At 46.2% G+C, this 22,051-nt stretch overlaps 1 protein-coding gene and 1 non-coding gene across 2 annotated transcripts in view; both read right to left on the bottom strand.

Moving 5' to 3' along the window:
- The window catches only part of LOC130124132 (ATP-dependent 6-phosphofructokinase, platelet type-like), a 69,142-nt gene that overhangs the window by 20,985 nt on the left and 26,106 nt on the right, over positions 1-22,051 (bottom strand). The window contains exons 8-15 of the mRNA XM_056293564.1: positions 17,456-17,551; positions 15,814-15,906; positions 14,798-14,923; positions 13,261-13,325; positions 12,973-13,042; positions 8,607-8,753; positions 3,993-4,063; positions 3,648-3,735 (exon numbers count right to left, since the gene is read on the bottom strand). Of these exons, the coding sequence (XP_056149539.1) occupies positions 3,648-3,735; positions 3,993-4,063; positions 8,607-8,753; positions 12,973-13,042; positions 13,261-13,325; positions 14,798-14,923; positions 15,814-15,906; positions 17,456-17,551 (756 nt within the window). The remainder of the gene's footprint in view (positions 1-3,647; positions 3,736-3,992; positions 4,064-8,606; positions 8,754-12,972; positions 13,043-13,260; positions 13,326-14,797; positions 14,924-15,813; positions 15,907-17,455; positions 17,552-22,051) is intronic.
- On the bottom strand, positions 15,577-15,649 carry trnak-uuu (transfer RNA lysine (anticodon UUU)). The gene has a single exon. It is a non-coding gene; the product is annotated as a tRNA-Lys (tRNA).

Here is a 22,051-nt window from a genome sequence, read left to right as displayed (position 1 = left end):
CATCGGTTCCGGAATGGTCGTTCCCTCTTCACATAGATGGCCTATTGAACTCCCCAATCAAACCGGCGTTCCTCCCTATCAAGGATGTGCACATCCTCATCCTTGAAAGAGGGGGCCACTGGCCTGTAGATGGGTGAGCCGGGGGGGGGGGGGCTAAGAGTACATCTGTTGCCATCTTACAATGCTGTGACTGCAACCATTCCCAAATCCTCTGTGAATAGTACTCATGGCCACTGTAACTCTAGTTAATGGTCACCGCAATTTGCATAGGTTTCGGCCACTGTATTGTTTATAAGGGTGGGGGTACCTGCAGTCACTGTATTGTTTATAAGGGTGGTGACACCTGCAGTCAGGTGAGACTGAAGAGGTCACTTAGATGTGTGATGAAACGCTTCTCTCAATAAACGCTGAGTCCAGATGACCTGATTCAACTTGGTGTGATCTCCTCAGCTGGATTACTGAGCATGCATCATGACATCATGAAGTTACTGTGTGTACATCTACTATGTGGACGTACTGTACAGATATACTGTGCTGTATATATATAATGTATGGATGGATATATTCTATGTATATATATACTGTATATCCATACTGTATGTATAAGGTGTATGGGCATACTGTATGGCTCTAAGGTGGGAAGGTCTGCTACCTAGCCTACCTATTTTTTCCCTAGTTAGTGTTATTTTCAGTGTGGTAGATGTATAATTTCAGTGTTATAATAGTTTTGCATGATTCTGTAATATCATAAGCCAGTCAGGGGCTGTTTTGTTACGGCTTGCTTCATTAGTTTTTTTCCAATTATAATCATACTTATATTGACATCATCCTGGGTGCGCATGTAGGTAAATTGATGAAATCCGCTTCATCGTGTTGACATTTTGAGTCTTTCAGGTCTGATAAAACCTGCACGCTTCTAGTATATCAACAGCTGAGGTATTTTGGGCTGGAATAGGAAAATGATGACGAATTCTGTCAAGTGTGTCTCCTTATTTTAGTTGCCACCATCATCTACTGCAAACCTGTTTTGTAAAAACATGGTTTTGTGTATATGAAAACAAAAGTTTCAAGTGTCTATGGACTTCAGCTGTACCCGCCTTACAAGTACCTGAGCAACGTAAATGCCTTTTATCCAGTATGATTTATAACCTTCCTCATTAGCATTCTTTAGATGAGTCCACCTCACGTAACTTCACCAGGCTTTTACAGGTGGATGTGGGAACCAGGCCTGCAGATAATCTCCTACAGACCATCTGAGATATACTCTGCTTTTTCATTTTCTTCTGCTTTAGAATATTGTTTTGATCATCGATATAAAACCTTTTATTTGTGTGGTTTTTATGTCCTTTGTGTTTCTTTTCTTTTTTCTCCCCAATTGTACCCGGCCAATTACCCCACTTTTCCGAGCCGTCCCGGTCTCTGCTCCGCCCCCTCTGCTGATCCGGGGAGGGCTGCAGACTACCACATGCCTCCTCCCGTACATGTGGAGTCGTCAGCCGCTTCTTTTCACCTGACAGTGAGGAGTTTCACCAGGGGGAGGTAGCACGTGGGAGAGTCACGCTATTCCCCCTCCCCCCCGAATAGGCACCCCGACTGACCAGAGGAGGCGCTAGTGCAGCGACCAGGACACCCCGTCCTCTGTGTTTCTAATGTTGAGATGCTCACCTAGTCAAATACCCCATAACAAAGCTGCTGGTTGTGCCGAGATTTGAGCCAAGAGTCACTGAAGCCCCCAAAATCTGACTGGTTGGACTGTGTGGATGAACGCCACACACACACACACACACATGTTAACACCACACGCAAGACATGCAGGCATGCATGCACAGACACACACAGCCTGACCCCGCCACACTTACATCAGTAATGGCGTTCAGAGCAGTGTCTGCACCAATGCTAAGGTCAGAACCGGGTACATTGTTGGAGACGGTGGCCGGCACCATGACCATCGGCAAACAGAACTCGCTATAATTAACCCGCGCAGCAGAAAGTTCCAGTAATCCCAGGTAGGCCTGCAGCGATGAGAGCCGGGTTTCACAGAGAGTAAAGAGGAAAGGTAACGGGGGGGGTGAGAGTACAGATTTACAGGGAGAACAGAAGAAAGACAAAGATGGGAGCCTTGTGGTGGGAGGAGTCAGGCCCACAGAAGGACAGACTGGAAGGTGTGTCAAAGTGGGAGGGGCCTAGTGGTGGGATGGGCCGTTGGTTTAGGGCCCGATGTGATTGACAGAGACAATGAGTAGGTAGGATCTGAGTGTGTTCATCAAGACAGCATAATTAATGTAGAGGGCGGAGCGTGGCAGTGGGCGGGGCTAATGGGTGGGCTGAGTGGCAGGAGGAAGGAGAACGTCATAGAAAGTACTTTTGTGGGTGGGACAGTGTGACACTAACAGGTGTGGGAGGAGCCAGGGCAGGGAGCCAGACCTATCACAACGGACGGCGAACCGGTGGTTTTGCTTCCACACAGGCAGACGGGTACGAGGACGGTTCACTTTCAGGACAAACTGCAAAGTCAAAAAACCCGACGCGTGTCTGAGAAAACCCAATGAAGTTGTTTCATCGTCCTTCTCAGTCTGCGGTTAAGGACAGCAACGACGTTATCTTAAGGTTCATCAAGTTTTACATGAAAATTATAATTTTTTTTTATTTTGCAGCTTGGGCGGAAAGTAGGAACTATTACTCCGGCTGGAAGACAGGTGGTTGGAGGGAGTCTGGACGTGGCCTATAAGAAGCCGTGTTGTTGTTTTAGATGAATGGGTCTGTTTTGTGAGATGTAGTAATGAATGAAACAAAAGGGAAGGTAATGGGAAACTAAACATTTCAACGTGAACATTGCATTGTATAATGAATAAATGAGAAATAACTTTAACAGAAATATCAAATAACATACATGAAGTTAAGACACTGCTACAGTAGGGGGCATTTAGGCTGCAAGACAAACGCAACAAGGCTAAACAATGAAGAAGAGATCTGATTTTTATCCTTTCTTAAGTATTCAGCTTGTTAGAAAACCATCAGTAGCTTAGATATTACAACTAATACTGCAAAATTCTGACCCCTCCCCCCCCTTTTTCTCCCCAGTTGTATCCGGCCAATTACCCCACTCTTCCGAGCCGTCCCGGTTGCTGCTCCACCCCCACTGCCGATCCGGGGAGGGCTGCAGACTACCACAGGCCTCCTCCCATACATGTGGAGTCACCAGCCGCTTCTTTTCACCTGACAGTGAGGAGTTTCGCCAGGGGGACGTAGCGCGTGGGAGGATCACGCTGTTCCCCCTCCCCCCTGAACAGGCGCCCCGACCGACCAGAGGAGGCGCTTAGTGGAGCGACCAGGACACATACCCACATCCGGCTTCCCACCCGCAGACACGGCCAATTGTGTCTGTAGGGACGCCCGACCAAGCCGGAGGTAACACGGGGATTCAAACCGCCGATCCCTGTGTTGGTAGGCAACGGAATAGACCGCCACGCCACCCGGACACCCGCAAAATTCTGATTTTAAACACACTATGCCAGCGTATGGCCGCCAGCTGGCTGATAACCGGCCTTTCAACACACCAGAACACACTTGACTAACAGGTATCATGTAGTTCTGATACATAACGGCCATACGCTGAATAATCAGACGGAGGAAGGTCGACTACACACCTCAAATCCACCGATGACGAGCAGAGCGTTGATCTTGTGGATCCTCATCTGCTCGGCGATCTTACCCAGATGTTTACCGGGAAGAGTTCTGGAAAGTTCAGAGCGAATGAACAAATGAACAGGCGAGCCACCAAACAATCTCCCTTCTTCGTCTTTCGGGCCATCTCACATCTCAACACGTGTGTGTCCGTTGTGCGTTTTCACTTGATTACGTCACATTAGTGGTGCTGGGTTTTATGAACATGATAAAGGGAACAGCTAAATCATGCCAAGAAGAGCCAACCGGGACGTCTCGGTCTCTGGGTCACAACACCTTTTCGAATGTGTTCAGCCGTAACAGTTTACCTTTTTGTCCCCAGGAGGGACCCGCCCTGACCGGTCCAGCCACCCACATCGCCCCACTTGATCTCCTTGATCTGTCGGGGAAAATAAAGACAAACTGACCTACTGAAAATTCAATTATTCAGATTGCCCTGATTTTTATTACATTCTTCTTCTTCTTTTGGCTTGTTCCCTGTTTCCCAGGGGGCGCCACAGTGGATTCCATAGTTTCCATCAGTACCCTGTGAGGGCACGGCACCGATGGCGGTCTTGTCAATCCGCATAATGATCTGGCAACATTTTACGTCGGATGCCCTTCCTGACACAACCACTAACCCTATGTCCATATGGACGGGGTCCATATATGGACCTTATTTTTACTCCATTAATAGTCTTTATTCTGTCTTTATTCAGGACTAGAAGGACTGTATTTTACTGCTTTGCTTGTGATAGTCATATTTCATTATTCAGTATGTTTTGATTGTCAATGTGACACAAGCCATCCCCGAGAAAACATGAAACGTGTGGTGGCACGGGTGGGACACTTCAAAATAAAGTGACTTTAAAGACCAGCGATACCGTCCGGCAAACACATTACTGCCATGAAAGCAAAGCAAAGTATGAATTACTTTTGTGACTCAGCTTTTCTTCTTCTTTAAAGATGAATTAATTTTTTAATACTGTGTGATGAACAACAGAACATACAGTATGTGAATGTGTGTTTGAGCCTTCAGGCCTTCTTCAGGATGTGTGATAGCGTTACACATCACATCCTATTCACTCTATCTCAGGGCCAAGCTGTCGACGTCTGGCCCGCTGCCAGCAGGCAGTGTGTGTGTGTGTGTGTGTGTGTGTGTGTGTGTGTGTGTGTGTGTGTGTGTGTGTGTTAAATTATGTAAGTATTGAGCTGTAACATGAGTCACCGAGGAAAGGAAATGAGAGAGAGAGAGAGAGAGAGAGAGAGAGAGAGAGAGAGAGAGAGAGAGAGAGAGAGAGAGAGAGAGACAGGGAGAGAGAGACAGGGAGAGAGAGACAGGGAGAGAGAGAGATGTGGATATTGTGCAAGCAAGACAGAGACAAGAGAGAATGGAAAATGGGAGAGTAAGAGTGGGAGTACAAACAAGAGATACTGTGTGTGTGTGTGTGTGTGTGTGTGTGTGTGTGTGTGTGTGTGTGTGTGTGTGTGTGTGTGCATGTGTGTGTTTCTAACAGAACTCTTAAGAGGTGGGTGTAATTGGCTTTCAGTGAGCACTGACAGTCTTATCACAAACGAGAGAGAGAGAGACAGATAGACAGAGAGAGATGAAGAGAGACACACAGAGACAGTCAGACAGACAGAGAGGGAGGGAGACACAGACAGACAGAAGGAGAGAGAGTGATAGAGGGAGGCAGGCAGAAAGAGACAGACAGACAGAGAGGGAGGGAGAGAGACAGAGGGACAGACAGACAGAGAGACACAGACAAAAAGAGAAAGAGCAAGAGAGAGGGAGGAGACAGAAAGAGAAAGAGAGACAGGGAGAGGGAGACACAGACAGAAGAGAGAGAGACAGAGGGAGACAGACAGAAAGAGGGAGGAAGAGAGAGAGAGTGTGCACTAGTCTCTCAGTATTGGCCTGGGAGAAAAACAGACACACTCTGGTGACATTTTTTAGGTGATAAAAAGCAGATTTGGTTACATTCCGGATGTGGGCATCGAAGTTTAAATTAGAATCTATGATGACACCTAGGTTTTTAGCATGATGCCTGGGACTGAGTGCCAGTGAATTCAATTTAGAGGTCAGTTTCTCTCTCTGCCTTTGCTCCAATGAGTAGTGCCTCTGTTGTATCTTGGTTGAGCTGAAGGAAGTTCGCAGCCATCCAAGCATTAATGTCTAAAATACACTTGTGGAGGGCATCAATAGGGCTTGTGTCATCAGGAGAAAAGCAATATAGAGTTGAGTGTCATCAGCTTAGCTGTGAAAATCATGTCTCCTGATGACACTACCAAGGGGCAGGATATACAGACTGAAAAGGACTGGACCTAGGATCGAGCCTTGTGGTATGCCACAGTTGATATCATAGTTGTTAGAGGAGTGTATGTGTATTAATAATAATTATTTCAATAATGCATACACTACCAAAACAAATGTCATGTATCTTCCATCAGTTTTGTTTTTATTCTGCAGGTTTGTCCCCAGCAGTATGCTTGTCAACTCCTAACCTTCTATTGCAGTGGTCACCAACCTTTTCCAAGCCAAATATGTCCAAATGTAGGCCAAGCTCTACCATTCAGAAATATAAGAAATAAAAGCCCACAGATGTTTAAATGCTGAGAGAGAGAGAGAGAGAGAGAGAGAGAGAGAGAGAGAGAGAGAGAGAGAGAGAGAGAGAGAGAGAGAGAGAGAGAGAGAGAGAGATAGAGAGAGAGATAGGGGGAGACAGATAGAAAGAGAGACAGACAGAGAGAGGGAGGAAGAGAGAGCGAGTGAGAGACAGACAGACAGACAGACAGACAGACAGACAGACAGAGGGAGGAATAGACAGAGAGAGCAAGAGAGAGACAGAGGGAGACAGACAGACAGAGAGGAGGAGGAAGAGAGAGGAAGAGAGAGAGAGAGAGAGAGAGAGAGAGAGAGAGAGCTTCCTGGTCAGTAAAGCCACTGTGACCTTTGAGAATGCGGCCAGTCTTGTTTATTTTTGATATGAATCACTACAGTTTTATAAAAGAAGTCTAAGTTTACATTTACATTTCCTTTTTTAAGCCAACGTCTTACCCAACATCTACACCAGCAGAATAAAACTCAAATCCAAGATCACGCAGGAACGCTGCAGTGGCCAAAGCCACAGAGATAGAAGATAACCAAATACTATGTATACTAGAAGAGCTGATTAAAACAAGCCAAAAAAATAGGCAATGAGAAAGGGTCACATTTCAAGATCTGGTGTCCAGGTCTTTCAGAAACGTGATACCACACACAGCTTGTCATGGTACACAGAACAATACGTTGACTGTGCATGACTATAATATTTATTCAGTCTGTTGAAACTAGTCTAACGTCTGTGTTGCATGTGTGTTGTGCAAGTCTCCTGTTTTACTGAATACAAGTGAATGGAGCGGATAAAAATTAATATAAAATATTACGTAACCGACATGTCGACATGTCCTGTATTTAGTAGTCTACGTAAAATTCACCAACTGAAATAAAAAGGAAAGATTGGGAAATGTTTGAGTAAACTGCCGTTGGTGACCACAGTAACGTAAAAAGAAATATCCAAATCAAAACGTAAGAGAATTTTCACACGGTGTTCAAGAACACCTACGCAGTCAAAAACTAAATTATTTGATCAGGACGCATATATGTGTGTGTGTGTGTGTGTGTGTGTGTGTGTGTGTGTGTGTGTTTGTGTGTATGTATGTATGTATGTATATATAACTTCGTTAAATGAAACACTCATTTAACGAAGTAAGTCATTTAACTTTGACAGCTGATGATTATGACATGAAACAGACTTGCACTGGCCATTAAAGAATTTACCTAAATCACTGGATTATATATATATAAATACACACACACACACCTGTACAGGTAGCTATTTAAAAGTCTCTGATCATGCGTTTTACCTGGAATCGGTTGTGCATGAGTACTGCAGCAGACTGCGAGTCACCATCTACTCCTGTGTTTTCACAACGTGTGTCTGGTGTGTGGTGTGTGTCTGTGTGAGAGTCTATAAACGGCCAAACTAAAGCACTCGGGGCCTTGATTCTTTTTGGAGGTTATTGGGGATGATCAGGGGCACCTATAAAAAATAGCAGAACATTAAAGTTATGCATAATTATGCATAAATATGCAAAATATGCATTTTTCTAAAAATGGCTAAAAACCACTTTTCTCAGCATTTCAGATGATTCTGAGCATCTCTGATTTTTTTCTCCTATATAAAAAAAATTCTGGGACTAAAATGTTTTGGCATTATGCAAAATATGCATTTCTGCAAAAATGCATTTATGATCCTCGTTTTTTTTTGGAGGTGGTAGGTATTGTCTCAGAGAGTAAGGGAAAAATCCCAGAAAATTAAAATTATGCATAATTATGCACAAATATGCAAAATATGCATTTTTATAAAAATGGCTAAAACCCACTTTTCTCGGCATTTCAGATGATTCTGAGCATTTGGGGGGAGGGCGTTGGAGTGGGGGGGGTTTAGGGGCAGGGGGAAGGTGGTTAGCTGGCAGGATGAAGAGGAGGGAGATTGAGACGGGTGGAGAACCAAACCGCTACATTGTAGCGGGGTTCTTCTAGTAACCCATTATACAATATACTATGAACCAAATGACTATTGTGAAGTAAATCCCTGATGTACATCTACCGACTAGTCAGCGGTCCTTGTAACGTCTTATAAATGAGCACTGACCGACTTGTTTATTCCAAATAATGTCTCTTGCTTGTAGTTTAGCACGTACACAGTAAAACATGAGGCTTGTAAGATGTCAGTTTACCCAGACTAGTGTAAACTACTACTAAGACACGTTAGCCCCTGGCTAACGGGTCTGACCCTTTAGCCGAGCGGTTAGTGACGTCGCCTTGTGGTGCAGTACACCCGTATCGAATCCCGCACCGGGCAAGAAAGTAACCGGTTACAGCATTAAGCTTTACTCACCTGGCCCTTGTAGAAGCCCTCGAAGCCGTCGTTGACGGCGAACATCTTGTGGCCCTCGGTGATGCCGACCCTGACCGCGGAGCGCACGGCGGCGTTCATGCCGGCTGCCGGGGCGCCGACGTTCAACACTGCCACGTTAAAGGAGCTCTGGGGGTCAGAAGGTCACACGCTTAATGCCACAAACGACTGAATCGTGCACAAATCACACAAAACCGATCAGACTCTTCAGATTCCCCTCACGACCCAGACATACATGTAGCCTGACAGAAGCATCGCCGCACATTCAATGGCTCAAGCCATTAGCTAGCATTAGCTAGAATGGCTAGTAGCTAGCATTTTACATTCTGCTTAAGGCTTACATGTAGCAGCACGGTGCTAAGTTCGTGTAAAATGATACATTAGTATTTGAGGGAGGGAAGGTGAGAAATGCTTGTAGTAAAATCCAACACATCTCAACTTTGATTTGAAGCGACGTGGCTAAAAACGCCAGTGACGTCCGGAACCGTTTGCAAGAGCAGCCATCTTCTCGTCCTCAAAACGCTAGCCATGTATCATTTCTTTCACAGTCCCGAGAGCCAGGCATGACATTTTTTCATCAGCTGAACACGGCTGCATGCAACGCTGACCTTGCAGGCATGCGGGCATATGCCGCCATGGCTCTAGGAAGGCCACGGCGCAACTGCACCAGAACGACCAAGGCCGCCATTTTGACGGTTTTGGATTTTCAAAGTTTAATAACCTTGTTGGGGGGGGGGGGATACAGACCTGCCGCTCCACGAATGCTCCTAGCATTGCATATATTTGCATTAAAATCAGTTTTAGATCAATTGCGCACAAAGACAGTTCTAAGCGCTACCACAAACAACCATGACCGGTCAAAATGACTGCTCGTAATTGTCGCGTCATCGTGCGCACACGGCACTATTTATGACGCGTGTTGGTGGCGTCACTTCCTTCGTGAAGTTCGTTGCTCTGCCCTCGAAACACACCAGCGCCCTCCAGTGCAGGGAGTCTGAACTTGATGTTTTTGTTATTGCCAACATGTCTGGGTGCAGACGCCGTTACAGACGCACCATGACGACCACCGAGGCGTCGGGCAGCGGCCATTTTAAATTCTTTGAAAAATAGCGTTAAAGTCGCTAAAATGTTAATTTTGGTGTCAGTCGTTTCTTAACAGACATACTAACATATGTAGTGCATTAATGTCTCAGTTGGGTATTTATCTTGACAGAATATAAAGTTTCAAAACCGGCGGTCATTTTGACCGCCCATGGTCGTTTTAGGTCGTTCTAGTTAAGACAGTTGGCAACCACTAACGTTCCTCACATCCATATGCGACTTCACTGTTGTCCTCATAGCCATCGCTAAGTCAGCCATTCCTTTGTGGTTTCTCCTTCGGAGTGTTCAGTAATTGAGGTTTACTTATAAGGACATTTTATGCTCTACCAAAGGAGGAGCACAAAATATCCCAACAGTCAAAATGGCTTCACACCAAACTCCCACACTATGGAGGTCTCCAGGGTCTGGAAATGCAGCTTTTCGATGGGCCTCTACACATTTTGCATTTAGAAATTCACTCATTTTTCCAATCCTTCAATGCTAATCCAGAAAGTCAATATGTCAATGAGACAGCGCCACCTTAGGTGAAGGTTGTCCCTCACAACCACAGCTACAAAACATCCCCAGATGTGAGCTGACATTTAGTCCTAAACTCGTGCACATACAGGAAACGTAGTTTTCCATACTTCCCCAACCCTGCCAAATTTAGAAACCATCACATTCAGTGGGTTTCAAGACTTTCCAGACACAACTTCTAAATACCACCTTCAGCTTTTGTCACAAGTGAAGAGGAAGAGAGAGAGGGAGAGAGAGAGAGAATGGTGCCTGTGTCCATTTTGAATGATATACTGATATTTTAGCAGAAACGTGTTTGACCACAACCTGCACAGAGTTTAGTACTGTATGAAGGTTAGTTTACTGCTGATGTCCATACAGCAGCTAAGAGGCAGCACTGGGATGGCAGTTGGAGCGGTCCAACTGTTGAAATGAAGACTACAAGTCTCAGTAAAGCGGTAGAGCAATATTCTGCACACTGCATGCTTCCAGTCCTGAGCAGAGCCGTGGAAAAACGAGCAATAAGGGACTGAGCAACAGGTATATAAAGCACTGACTCACGTTTATTTTCTTTCATTTTGTTTTATTTTCAATGGGAAATGGCCTGATGGGTAATTGATCGATGCTCTAATGCTGCTCTCAGGGTGATATACGACGCTGTTGTACTGTTCTTGAATACTGAATATATAATCCATCTATCCATTATCCAAACTGCTTATCCCAATCAGGGAGCCTATCCCAGCAGTCATTGGGCGGCAGGCGGGGAGACACCCTGGACAGGCTGCCGGACCATCACAGGGATGACACCTAGGGACAAATTAATACGGCCGAGTCACCTGACCTACATGTCTTTGGACTGTGGGAGGAAACCGGACCACCTGGGGGAAACCCACGCCGACACGGGGAGAACATGCAAACTCCACACAGAGGACGACCCCCAAGGTTGGACTACCCCGGGGCTCGAACCCGGGGCCTTCTTGCTGTGAAGCGACCGCGCTATCCACTGCACCACCGTGCCGCCTGAATATACAATACAAGATTGTTAATTGATCAGTTTAGCAACTGATTTTTTTTTTCAAAATGCAAGAACTTGGAGAGATTTGACACCAAAACAGCATTTGTATCTTGTATCAATATATAATACAAGATACAAATGCTGTTTTGGTGCCAAATCTCTCCAGGTTCTTACATTTTGAAAAAAAAAATCAGATGCTAAACTGAACAGTTAAGCACAACGTCCTCGATGTGAAGCACAATTGTTGTGTGACTTTGTTGTGAACAGAATGATACAGCATCACTGCATTAAGTTTGTAACTGGTAGGCGGCCTATTACTGACTGCACATTTTCAATGGCGTATCTAACATGCCATGTTATTTACATCACATCCTGACTGGATGCTTAACGTTGACATTGTAAAATAGATGCTTTTGCAGCGGTTCAACGGAGGCAAAGTTAGCTCGTCTGAATCGTCTTTACCAGCGACCAAGAAAAGCAAGCTGACACGTCCGAAACACTTTATCTAAAGATCGTTTTGTGTGAGCCGGTTAAAGGTGATCGAGAAAAAGGGCGTCCGGGTGGCGTGGCGGTCTATTCCGTTGCCTGCCAACACGGGGATCCCGGTTCGAATCCCCGTGTTGCCCCCGGCTTGGTCGGGCGTCCCTACAGACACAATTGGCTGTGTCTGCGGGTGGGAAGCTGGATGTGGGTATGTGTCCTGGTCACTGCACTAGCGCCTCCTCTGGTCGGTCAGGACATCAGGGGACTTGGGGGAATAGTGTGATCCTCCCACGCGCTACGTCCCCCTGGTGAAACTCCTCACTGTCAGGTGAAAAGAAGCGGCTGGTGACTCCACATGTACGGGAGGAGGCATGTGGTAGTCTGCAGCCCTCCCCGGATCGGCAGAGGGGGGTGGAGCAGAGACCGGGACGGCTCGGAAGAGTGGGGTAATTGGCCAGATACAATTGGGGAGAAAAATGAGGAAAACTCAAAAAAAAAAAGAGAGAGAGAGAGAGAGAGAGAGAGAGAGAGAGAGAGAGAGAGAGAGAGAGAGAGAGAGGATAGTGGTGGTGGGGGGAGGAAAAACTTATTTTGTGAATTTTCTTAGCGGTGTGGAAAATTATGTGAATTAAAAAATGAAACTCTTGTTCCAACAGCGTATGCTTTTTGATGCGCTCACAAACCCTTTGGGGAGGGGTTGCAAACCCTCTGAATCTACACAGCTAAGCACGAGGCCGCGGGCGGCGTTGTGAGGGACCGGGCGAGTTAAACCAGGTTTCACGAGGCGTCTCCCATCTAAAGAGAGTCCAGACTGCAGCAGTGGAAGCTGTGAGGTGAAACGCTACCTGCTGTTCTGCTCAGGCTGTTTGAGCGTTTGAGGCCGACCTGGGCTCTTTTACACTACAGCCATATTGACCGTGACACACGTCACTCTGCTCCTCTTCCTCGGCCCCCTCCTCTCCCTCACGACAGACAGTCACAGAAAACACAATCTGTTAGTGTAACAAAAGGACCTCGTCGTCACCCGCACCCGAATAGGCAGTACCTCATCCTAACGCACAACTCTCAGAATCGCTGGTGGAGAAACAACACATGACAAGAGTTGTTAAGATTGTGAAACGGTCACTGCTTCTGTAATCTGCTAATAGTTATGGTTACACTTACTTTGAGACTATTTTCTGAAGTTATTTCCATTATATTTATTACCACGATGTTGCTGGGTGTGCTGTGTACGAGGTGCTGAAGGTACTTTACCTTTGGAAGCTCGGACTCTGGTTTGCGCTGGGAGAGGAGTCTGTAGGTGATCAGGTTGTTTTCGAAGCTCCTGTGGATTTTAATGAAAGACAGTTTGTACCGTCGAAACCCCCCAAGTACCCTTCAGACAGTGCAACAAGCACAAAACACACAAAAAAATACACTAATAACTACTACTACCATAGCAGCTACTGTGCAAGTACTGCACTACAACCAACAACAATCAAGACAAAATGCAGGAGGGGCTTGATAAGGTACAAATACAATTCATAAGGGTATGAAAAATACCTGCCACGCAGCCTCACGGCCTCTTCAAATTTCTTCTCATCCATGGCCTTCTGCACTTCTTGAGTCTAATGGCAAACATACATGAGAGGTTTCTCCCGATTTCTCTTGAAACCATAGAAAACGAATTATTTTGGTCCATTGTTGCACTTTGTAACTCAGTGTGAGCACACTGCAGCACACACTGCATCCTTAAAGGTCCTCTGTGTAATGTTTGGATTTTCCTGAGGCGTAATCTACCACTACTTTCAGCTGCTCCCGTTAGGGGGCGCCACAGCGGATCATCCGTCTCCATCTCTTCCTGTCCTCTGCATCTTCCTCTGTCACACCAGCCACCTGCATGTCCTCCCTCACCACATCCATAAACCTCCTCTTTGGCCTTCCTCTTCTCCTCTTCCCTGGCAGCTCCATATTCAGCATCCTTCTCCCAGTATACCCAGCATCTCTCCTCCACACATGTCCACACCATCTCCATCTTGTCTCTCTTGCTTTGTCTCCAAACCGTCCAACCTGAGCTGTCCCTCTAATATACTCCTTCCTAATCCTGTCCTTCTTCATCACTCCCAGTGAAAATCTTATCATCTTCATCTCTGCCACCTCCAGCTCCACCTCCTGTCTTTTCATCAGTGCCACTGTCTCCAAACCATACAACATAGCTGGTCTCACAACCATCTTGTAAACCTTCCCTTTAACTCTTGCTGGTACCCTTCTGTCACACAAATCACTCCTGACACTCTGCTCCACCCACTCCACCCTGCCTGCACTCTCTTCTTCACCTCTCTTCTGCACTTGTCACCTCCACTCCTTGCATCCTCACCATTCCACTGTCCTCCCTCTCATTCACGCATAGGTATTCCATCTTGCTCCTACTGACTTTCATACCTCCACCTCTCCAGGCTCTCCTCCACCTGCACCCTACTCTCACTCCAGATCACGCAGACTCCTGCCTGATCTCATCCGTCAACCTGTCCATCACCATTGCAAACAAGAAAGGGCTGAGAGCCCTGAGGCATAACGTGACTCGTAAATACTCACACGGGTTGTTGAGTGACGAAAACAAAGTGTCTCCGCCATCTTTTTATTTGATTATAATTGTGTTGCCTGCTTTGATTTGTTGATGCTGTTCATATTTCAGAAAGACAAGAGGTCAGGATTCAAATTAATCTCTTTGTAGAGCAACATGTATGTGCTCTACTATATGTATTTCTACTGTATGTTTGGTGCTTTTGTGTGTTCAAGTAAAAATTTGTAAAAAAAAAAAAAAAAAATCAATATCTCTGTCTTCCAGTTTCAGTCAGGAACGTTCCAGTTCATAGCCATGTACCAGGAGACCACACCGCCTCCGTGTCATGGAGGGAGTCAGTCTGCAGTCAGGTAGCCAATGATATCTGTATGTAACACTGTATACTTTAGCCCTAGCAAGACAGGACACACACACACACACACACACACACACACACACACACACACACACACACACACACACACACACACACACACACACACACACACACACACACACACACACACACACACTTACCATCTGGACACACTCCATGAGCGGCAGGCGGACAGCCTGGTTACCGACCAGAGAAACCACACAGGCGGGGGTGTTGGCTGAAGCCTCCAACAGGGCCAGCACTGCCTCCACTCCCATACGACTAGCCTGCAAGGGTCAAAGTTCATCTAAGGGTCTCAAGGTCCATCACAAGGTCATAAAGGTCAGAGGCATCATTTCTAAACGTGGGATACTGGCTGGATTTGCAAGTGTTAGGGTCTTTTATGAAAAAATAACAATTAAGTGTTTTTGTCTATACTGATAGTTGATAGTTTTTGGAGGGTAAAGGTTTTTTTTACTTTTTTGTGTAATTTTTACTGTCATTTCATTCTTTTGTTTACATGCTATGAAAATCTACCGTTTTTAATTGATTGATTGATTGATTGATTGGTTGATTGGTTGATGGTGGATTGATTCTGATCACAAATGGGGCATCCATAGGTATGACATCATAATTTTTTATTTTATTTTTTTTTCATTTTGAGTTTGATATACTTTATTAAACTCCACAGGTTTAGCTAGGAGCAGTGGGCAGCCGCCGTGTAGCACCTAGGGACCAACTGTCTTTTTAATGGTGGGGGAAACCGGAGCACCCGGAGAAAACCCACCGCAGACACGGGGAGAACATGCAGACTCCACACAGAGGACGACCTGGGATGACCCCCCCAAAAGTTGGACTGCCCCGGGGTTCGAACCCAGGACCTTCTCGCTGTGAGGCGACAGCGCTAACCACTGCGCCACCGTGTCACCCAAAATCCTAACGCCCGAACAGGGACTTGAACCCTGGACCCTCAGATTAAAAGTCTGATGCTCTACCGACTGAGCTATCCGGGCTCTAATATTGACATTAGATTATATTCTATAAATAATATTTACCAGTACGTGACTGATTCTGACATAAGCTATAAGTTGTCTAAAAGAGGCTCTGCCGGCCAGAAGGAGGGAAAGTGTTTGTTCTGACTCGGCTGGCACAGGGAGAGAAGCACTTTGTGACATACCAGGATTCTGTCAAAGGCGGACGGGGTCCCTCCTCTCTGGACGTGACCCAGGATGGTGACTCTGGTGTCGAAGCCCAAACAGCGGACCACCAACTGGACACACAGAGAGGGCGGGGTAACGGAAGGGGAGGAGAAAGTCAGGAGAAATAAAAAAGGCCTCAGACACCACAACAACACAATCTGATCTACATAACCGTACTAATTTGCTAATTTTTTGGGGGGATTTTACCCCCTTTTTCTCCCCAATTAGGCCTGGCCAATTACCCCACTCTTCCGAGCCGTCCCAATCTCTGCTCCACCCCCTCTGCCGATCCGGGGAGGGCTGCAGACTACCACATGTCTCCTCCGATACATGTGGAGTCACCAGCCACTTCTTTTCACCTGACAGTGAGGAGTTTCACCAGGGGGACGTAGCGCGTGAGAGGATCACGCTGTTCCCCCCAGTCCCCCCTCCCGAACAGGCTCTCCGACCGACCAGAGGAGGCGCTAGTGCAGCGACCAGGACACATACCCACATCCGGCTTCCCACCCGCAGACATGGCCAATTGTGTCTGTAGGGACGCCCGACCAAGCCGGAGGTAACACGGGGATTCGAACCGGCGATCCCTGTGTTGCTAGGCAACGGAACAGACCACTACGCTACCCGGACGCAAAATCATTTTTCTGAGCAAGAGAATCATCTCTGTTTTGAGAAATGTGGTAATCGATCTCACATACTAATTCAATATGAAGACGGGTATAAATACATAGTTTATAGGTATAAATACATGTTTTATAGGTATAAATACATAGTTTATAGGTATAAATACATGTTTTATAGGTATAAATACATAGTTTATAGGTATAAATACATGTTTTATAGGTATAAATACATAGTTTATAGGTATAAATACATGTTTTATAGGTATAAATACAAAGTTTGGAATGGAATCCTTTTAAAACACTGAACGAACATCACATGACAAATACATACAGGGCTCATGCGTGGAAAGGGAAATGCCACACTAGAAAGGAGGAGGCACATGCAAAACATTTTCTATCCTGCAAGCGGCCGTCAAACACTCGTTCCTACAGAACCTCGGTCCTCCAGGTTCTGATGGGATAAAGACATGCAGAGGTTCACATGGCAGACATGGAGGGGGAAAATGGGCTAAAAATGGACGAAACTTACCAGAATCCTTATAAAATAAAGTTAGTATTATGTTTTGGCAAATTGTGTGGAAGAGCCAACACAACACAGAAATGGCTATAGGTACTGTAGGGATAGAGCAGCTAGGCATCGAACACAAGATATGGGGTTAAAAAAATGACATGTTAATATCTAGGAGACGGCGAGAGACAGATGCCAGATGGGGAAAGTAAACGGGGGGTGTCTTATAGTATCAAACTGGGTGTTCGTCATTCGGCCTCCAGGCTGCAGGGCAGACATGGTTCCTGTACTATGGAATAAACCATGGCGTCCAACTCCAACTGAGTTTTGGATCCACCTGCCTCTATAGCAGGTGGAGTCAAATTCTAGCTTCCCAACCTGACGAACACCAGAAGTGAACCAAGACAGAGGGATGGAAAAAAAAAACGAAGCGGTAATTCGGCTGGAGAAGTGGTCAATCCACCAGCTGACCAGTCATCCCGGTATACTTACGTCCTTGATATAATCAGTAGTAATAGCCTTGTTGTGGCAATCTATGGCTCCCTCAGCCACAATAATAATATTCAGCCTTTTCTTACCAGCACGGTTCTAGAGAGATGTAAAGAAGCAACATTTTTGAACACATGACAGAAAATGTTTTGCATTTCCAAAAGCTGGGTAACAGGAGTTAACTTCATGCCAAATGTCAGAATCTGGCAACCCTCTGATTTCACAGTGCATTTGTATTACTGTTTTTTTTTAAATACCAAACACTCATGACATTGCTGGAAAAGGTCTCTGTGTTGAACACCTGACTGGGCCAAATGGTTTGAATGGTTTGCACGCTAGCCTGAACTATATTATCTCATCTCATCTCATCTCATCTCATCTCATCTCATCTCATCTCATCTCATCTCATCTCATCTCACCTCACCTCACCTCACCTCACCTCACCTCACCTCATCTCATCTCATCTCACCTCACCTCACCTCACCTCACCTCACCTCACCTCATCTCATCTCATCTCATCATCAGCCACTTCTCTGGAGTTGGGTCGCAGTGGCAGCAAGCTAAGTAGGGCCTCTAGATTTCCCTCCCCCCAGACACGCCCTCCAGCTCCTCCTGGGGGATCCCAAGGCATTCCCAGGCCAGATTGGACATGTAGTCCCTCCAGCGAGTTCTGGGTCTACCCCCCCGGGGTCTCCTCCCAGTTGGACGTGCCCGGAAAACCTCCAAAGGAAGACGCCCAGGAGGCATCCTAATCAGATGCCAAAACCACCTCAACTGGCTCCTTTCGACACGAAGGAGCAGTGGCTCTACTCCGACCTCCCTCCAGATGTCGAGCTCCTCACCCTATCGCTAAGGCTGAGCCCAGACACCCTACGGAGGAAACTCATTTCAGCCGCTTGTATCCACGATCTCACCCTTTCAGTCACTACCCAAAGCTCATGACCATAGATGAGGGTTGGAACGAAGATTGACTGGTAAATTGAGAGCTTTGCCTTCCGGCTCAGCTCCCTCTTCACCACAACGGTCCGGTACAACGTCCGCATTACTGCTGGTGCTGCACCGATCCGCTTGTCAATCTCCCGCTCCATCCTACCCTCACTCATGAACAAGACTCCGAGATACTTGAACTCCTTCCCTTGAGGCAACAACTCCTCCCCAACCCGGAGGGAGCCATCCACCATTTTCTGGTAGAGAACCATGGCCTCCGAGTTGGAGGTGCTGACTCTCATCCCAGCCATTTCACACTCAGCTGCAAACCACCCTAATGGGCGCTGGATGTCACATTCTGATGAAGCCAACAAAGCCACATCATCTGCAAAGAGCAAAGACGCAATTCTGAGGTTCCCAGAACGGACACACTCCTCACCTTGGCTGTGCCTTAAGATCCTGTCCATGAATATCACAAACAGAATCGGAGACAAGGGACAACCTTGGCAGAGTCCAACACCCACCAAAAACGTGTTTTACTTTGTACCAAGAATGCGGACACAGCATTCAGGGGCGGATGGCTTGTAGCAACTGTCCCAGTACCCTAAATCCCACAGTACCCCCCCCCCCACAGAGTGCCCCGGGATACACGGTTATAAGCCTTCTCCAAGTCCACAAAACACTACATTATCAAAAACTATATTATCCTCTGAATAACATTAGCTAACAATGGGTCATGAAAACCGTACATTTGAGAAATAGTGCTTTCATGAGTAGAAGCCTTCTCACACAATGTGGCGAGTGTTTGGAAAACAGAAGACTTTGGGTGAAGATGTCTAACTCTCACGCTATCCGTGTAACTCCTTCATCGCAAGCGGCCACCGTCAGCCACCGCCGTCACCCAGCTTTTGGTGTCCCCCTTTCTATGGGCCGGCATCTCCTTTCTATGGGCCGGGCCAGACAGTACTCACATCCTTGACAAAATCAGAGGTAATGGGTCTCCTTTGTCTGTCAACGGCTCCTTCGGCGACTATGATAATATTCAACCTGGAACCTCTGGAGCGGATCTGAGCAACAACAAACACACTGTCCACACCAAAGCTACCGGCTCACTGGAAATATGGATGGTTCAGGATAATGCAAGACAGACGGTCTGTCAACACATTAGCTCTGTGTTTGTGTGTGATCAATAAAGAACAGTGTGATGACATGACTTTAATGTGTTGTCTTTGGAAGAGCTCTTAAAGATGTACTGTTTTGTACTCGTAGGTGTAGAAAGCAGAGACAGCAGGAGGATGCTCCTGACCTATTCACATTTTGTCATGTCAAATCGTGCATTTTAAACAGATTAAACCAGATTACACAGGGAAGCGGAGTGAGGAAGGTTTTGTCCACCGAATACCCTGATTATTTGGACTTGTTTGTGTGATGTAAAATTGTTTGCGTATCTAAGTGTGTGTGTGTGTGTGTGTGTGCGTGACAGTGAGATCATAAGTAAGACAGAGTGGTATTGTGCAGCCTTTGAATTGGACTGAACCAAAAATAAATATTGTAGGCGGCTCTGTGGCACAAGGGATAGCGTAGTAGACTTCCAAGGAAAAATTAGAAATTGTATTCAAAGGTTGTAGGTTTGAATCCCATCAGAATCCTGTCAAATAGATTACTTGCACCACCTTGAAGCGTATAAAAATATCCACCCATCCATCCATTATCCACACCGCTTATCCCAATTGGGGTCACGGGATGCTGGAGCCTATCCCAGCAGTCACTGGGCGGCAGGCAGGGAGACACCCTGGACCGGCCGCCAGACCATCACAGGGTTCACACCTAACTAACCATAAAGCTATGCTACTAACTATACTATGCTACTACTAACTATAAAAATATGCATCCCATAAAATCTGGGAATAGTCCACCGCAAGGAAAGCTGGGAATCCTTGGGTGTGACTGCTGGTTGGTCTCTGTAAGACTTAAGAGACCCTCCCTGATCTTGTTTATGCCAATCCAGATTGCAAACTGTGGAGAAGGAAGCTGTCTCAATGGTGCAATGGACAGTCTTCTAATCTGGAGGTAGCAATGGCATTTAAAGGTTGTGGGTTTGAGTCCCACAAGCATTGTTGCTGCACAGTGGATTGAGAAGGTCAAGTGGTTGAAGAGATGATTCAACCAGCCTCTCTGGAGAAACACGAGTGAAATCCTTACTTCTTAACTTCCCCACCAACCATTCTAAATCTGGTCACTAAATAATCCAAACTCAACCAAGCACGAGAACGGCCTTTTAATGTTTTCAGACTTTCATGCCAATAAGTCTTGGTTGAGTTTGGCTGAACCGAGAAGGAGGGTTCAATATTTCTGTGGTGCAATATTATGTGGTTGCATTCGGTTGAGGGTCTGTGGACCATGCGAATCCCTTTTTTTAAAAGGTGGAGAACATGGTGGATGGGACTTTTACAGTGAAATTAACTGGTGTTTGCAAGTAACTAAAAACCTGCAGACGTTTGCGATTTAGTGTCACAAAGACAGAGACCAACTGCCAAAAAAGATCTCAGAGAACAATAGAGAATATGCATTAGTGTGAGAGAATGTGAAGTCCTTTCATAATATAACCAACACAGTTGATAAAGTGTGAAACTGAATTATCAGGTTTTAACACCCAGAAGCAGAATATAGAGTTAAAGATTGTAAAACAAATGATTGTATGTGTGTGTGTGTGTGTGTGTCTGACAGTGAAACAATAAGACAGAGTAGTATTGTGCACCCTTTGCTTTGGACTGAACAAAAAAAAAACAAAACATATGTAGACGGTTCTGTGGCACAATGGCTAACGCAGTGGACTTCTAGTTAAAAATCAGAGATGATATTCAAAGGTTGCGGGTTCGAGACCCACCGTGTTGTTTCTTGCTAAGAATACCCAAAGGGATTACTTGTATTTGAGGCATACGCCGATCAGCTAAAACCTTTAAACTACTGACAGATAAGTAAATAAAATAGATTATCTTGTTACAATGGCACCTGTCAAGGGGTGGGATATACTAGGCAGCAAGTCAGCAGTCAGTTCTTCAAGTTGATGTGTTGTAAGCAAGAAAAATGGGCAAGCATAAGGATCTGAGCAGTTTTGACCTGGGCCAAATTGTGATGGCTAGTCGACAGGGTCAGAGCATCTCCAGAGCGGCAGGTCTTGTGAGGTGTTCCCGGGAGGCAGTGGTCAGTACCTACTAAAAGTGGTCCAAGGAAGGACAACCGGAGAACCGGCAACAGGGTCATGGGTGCCCAAGGCTCATTGATCGCATGGGGAGTGAAGGCTAGCCTGTCTGGTCGGGTTTCACAGAAGAGCTACTGTAGCTCAGATTGCTGGAAAAGTTAATGCTGGCTATGATAGACAGGTGTCTATGGGGCTGCATAGCCACAAACCGGTCAAAGTACCCATGATGACCCCCGTCCACCGCCGCAAGCACCGACGATGGGCATGTGAGTGTCAGAACTGGACCACGGACCAATGGCAGAAGGTGGCCTGGTCTGATGAATCACATTTTTTTTACATCATGTGGACAGCCAGGTGCGTCGTTTACCTGGGGAACAGATGGCACCAGGATCCACTACAGGAAGGAGACAAGCCGGCGGAGACAGCGGATGCTCTGGGCAAGGTTCTGCTAGGAAACCTTGGGTGCTGGC

The sequence above is a fragment of the Lampris incognitus genome, chromosome 14 (assembly GCF_029633865.1).
Source record: "Lampris incognitus isolate fLamInc1 chromosome 14, fLamInc1.hap2, whole genome shotgun sequence".
Taxonomy (NCBI): domain Eukaryota; kingdom Metazoa; phylum Chordata; class Actinopteri; order Lampriformes; family Lampridae; genus Lampris; species Lampris incognitus.
Note: the sequence above shows the minus strand (reverse complement) of the source record. Positions and strands in the feature narration are given on the sequence as shown.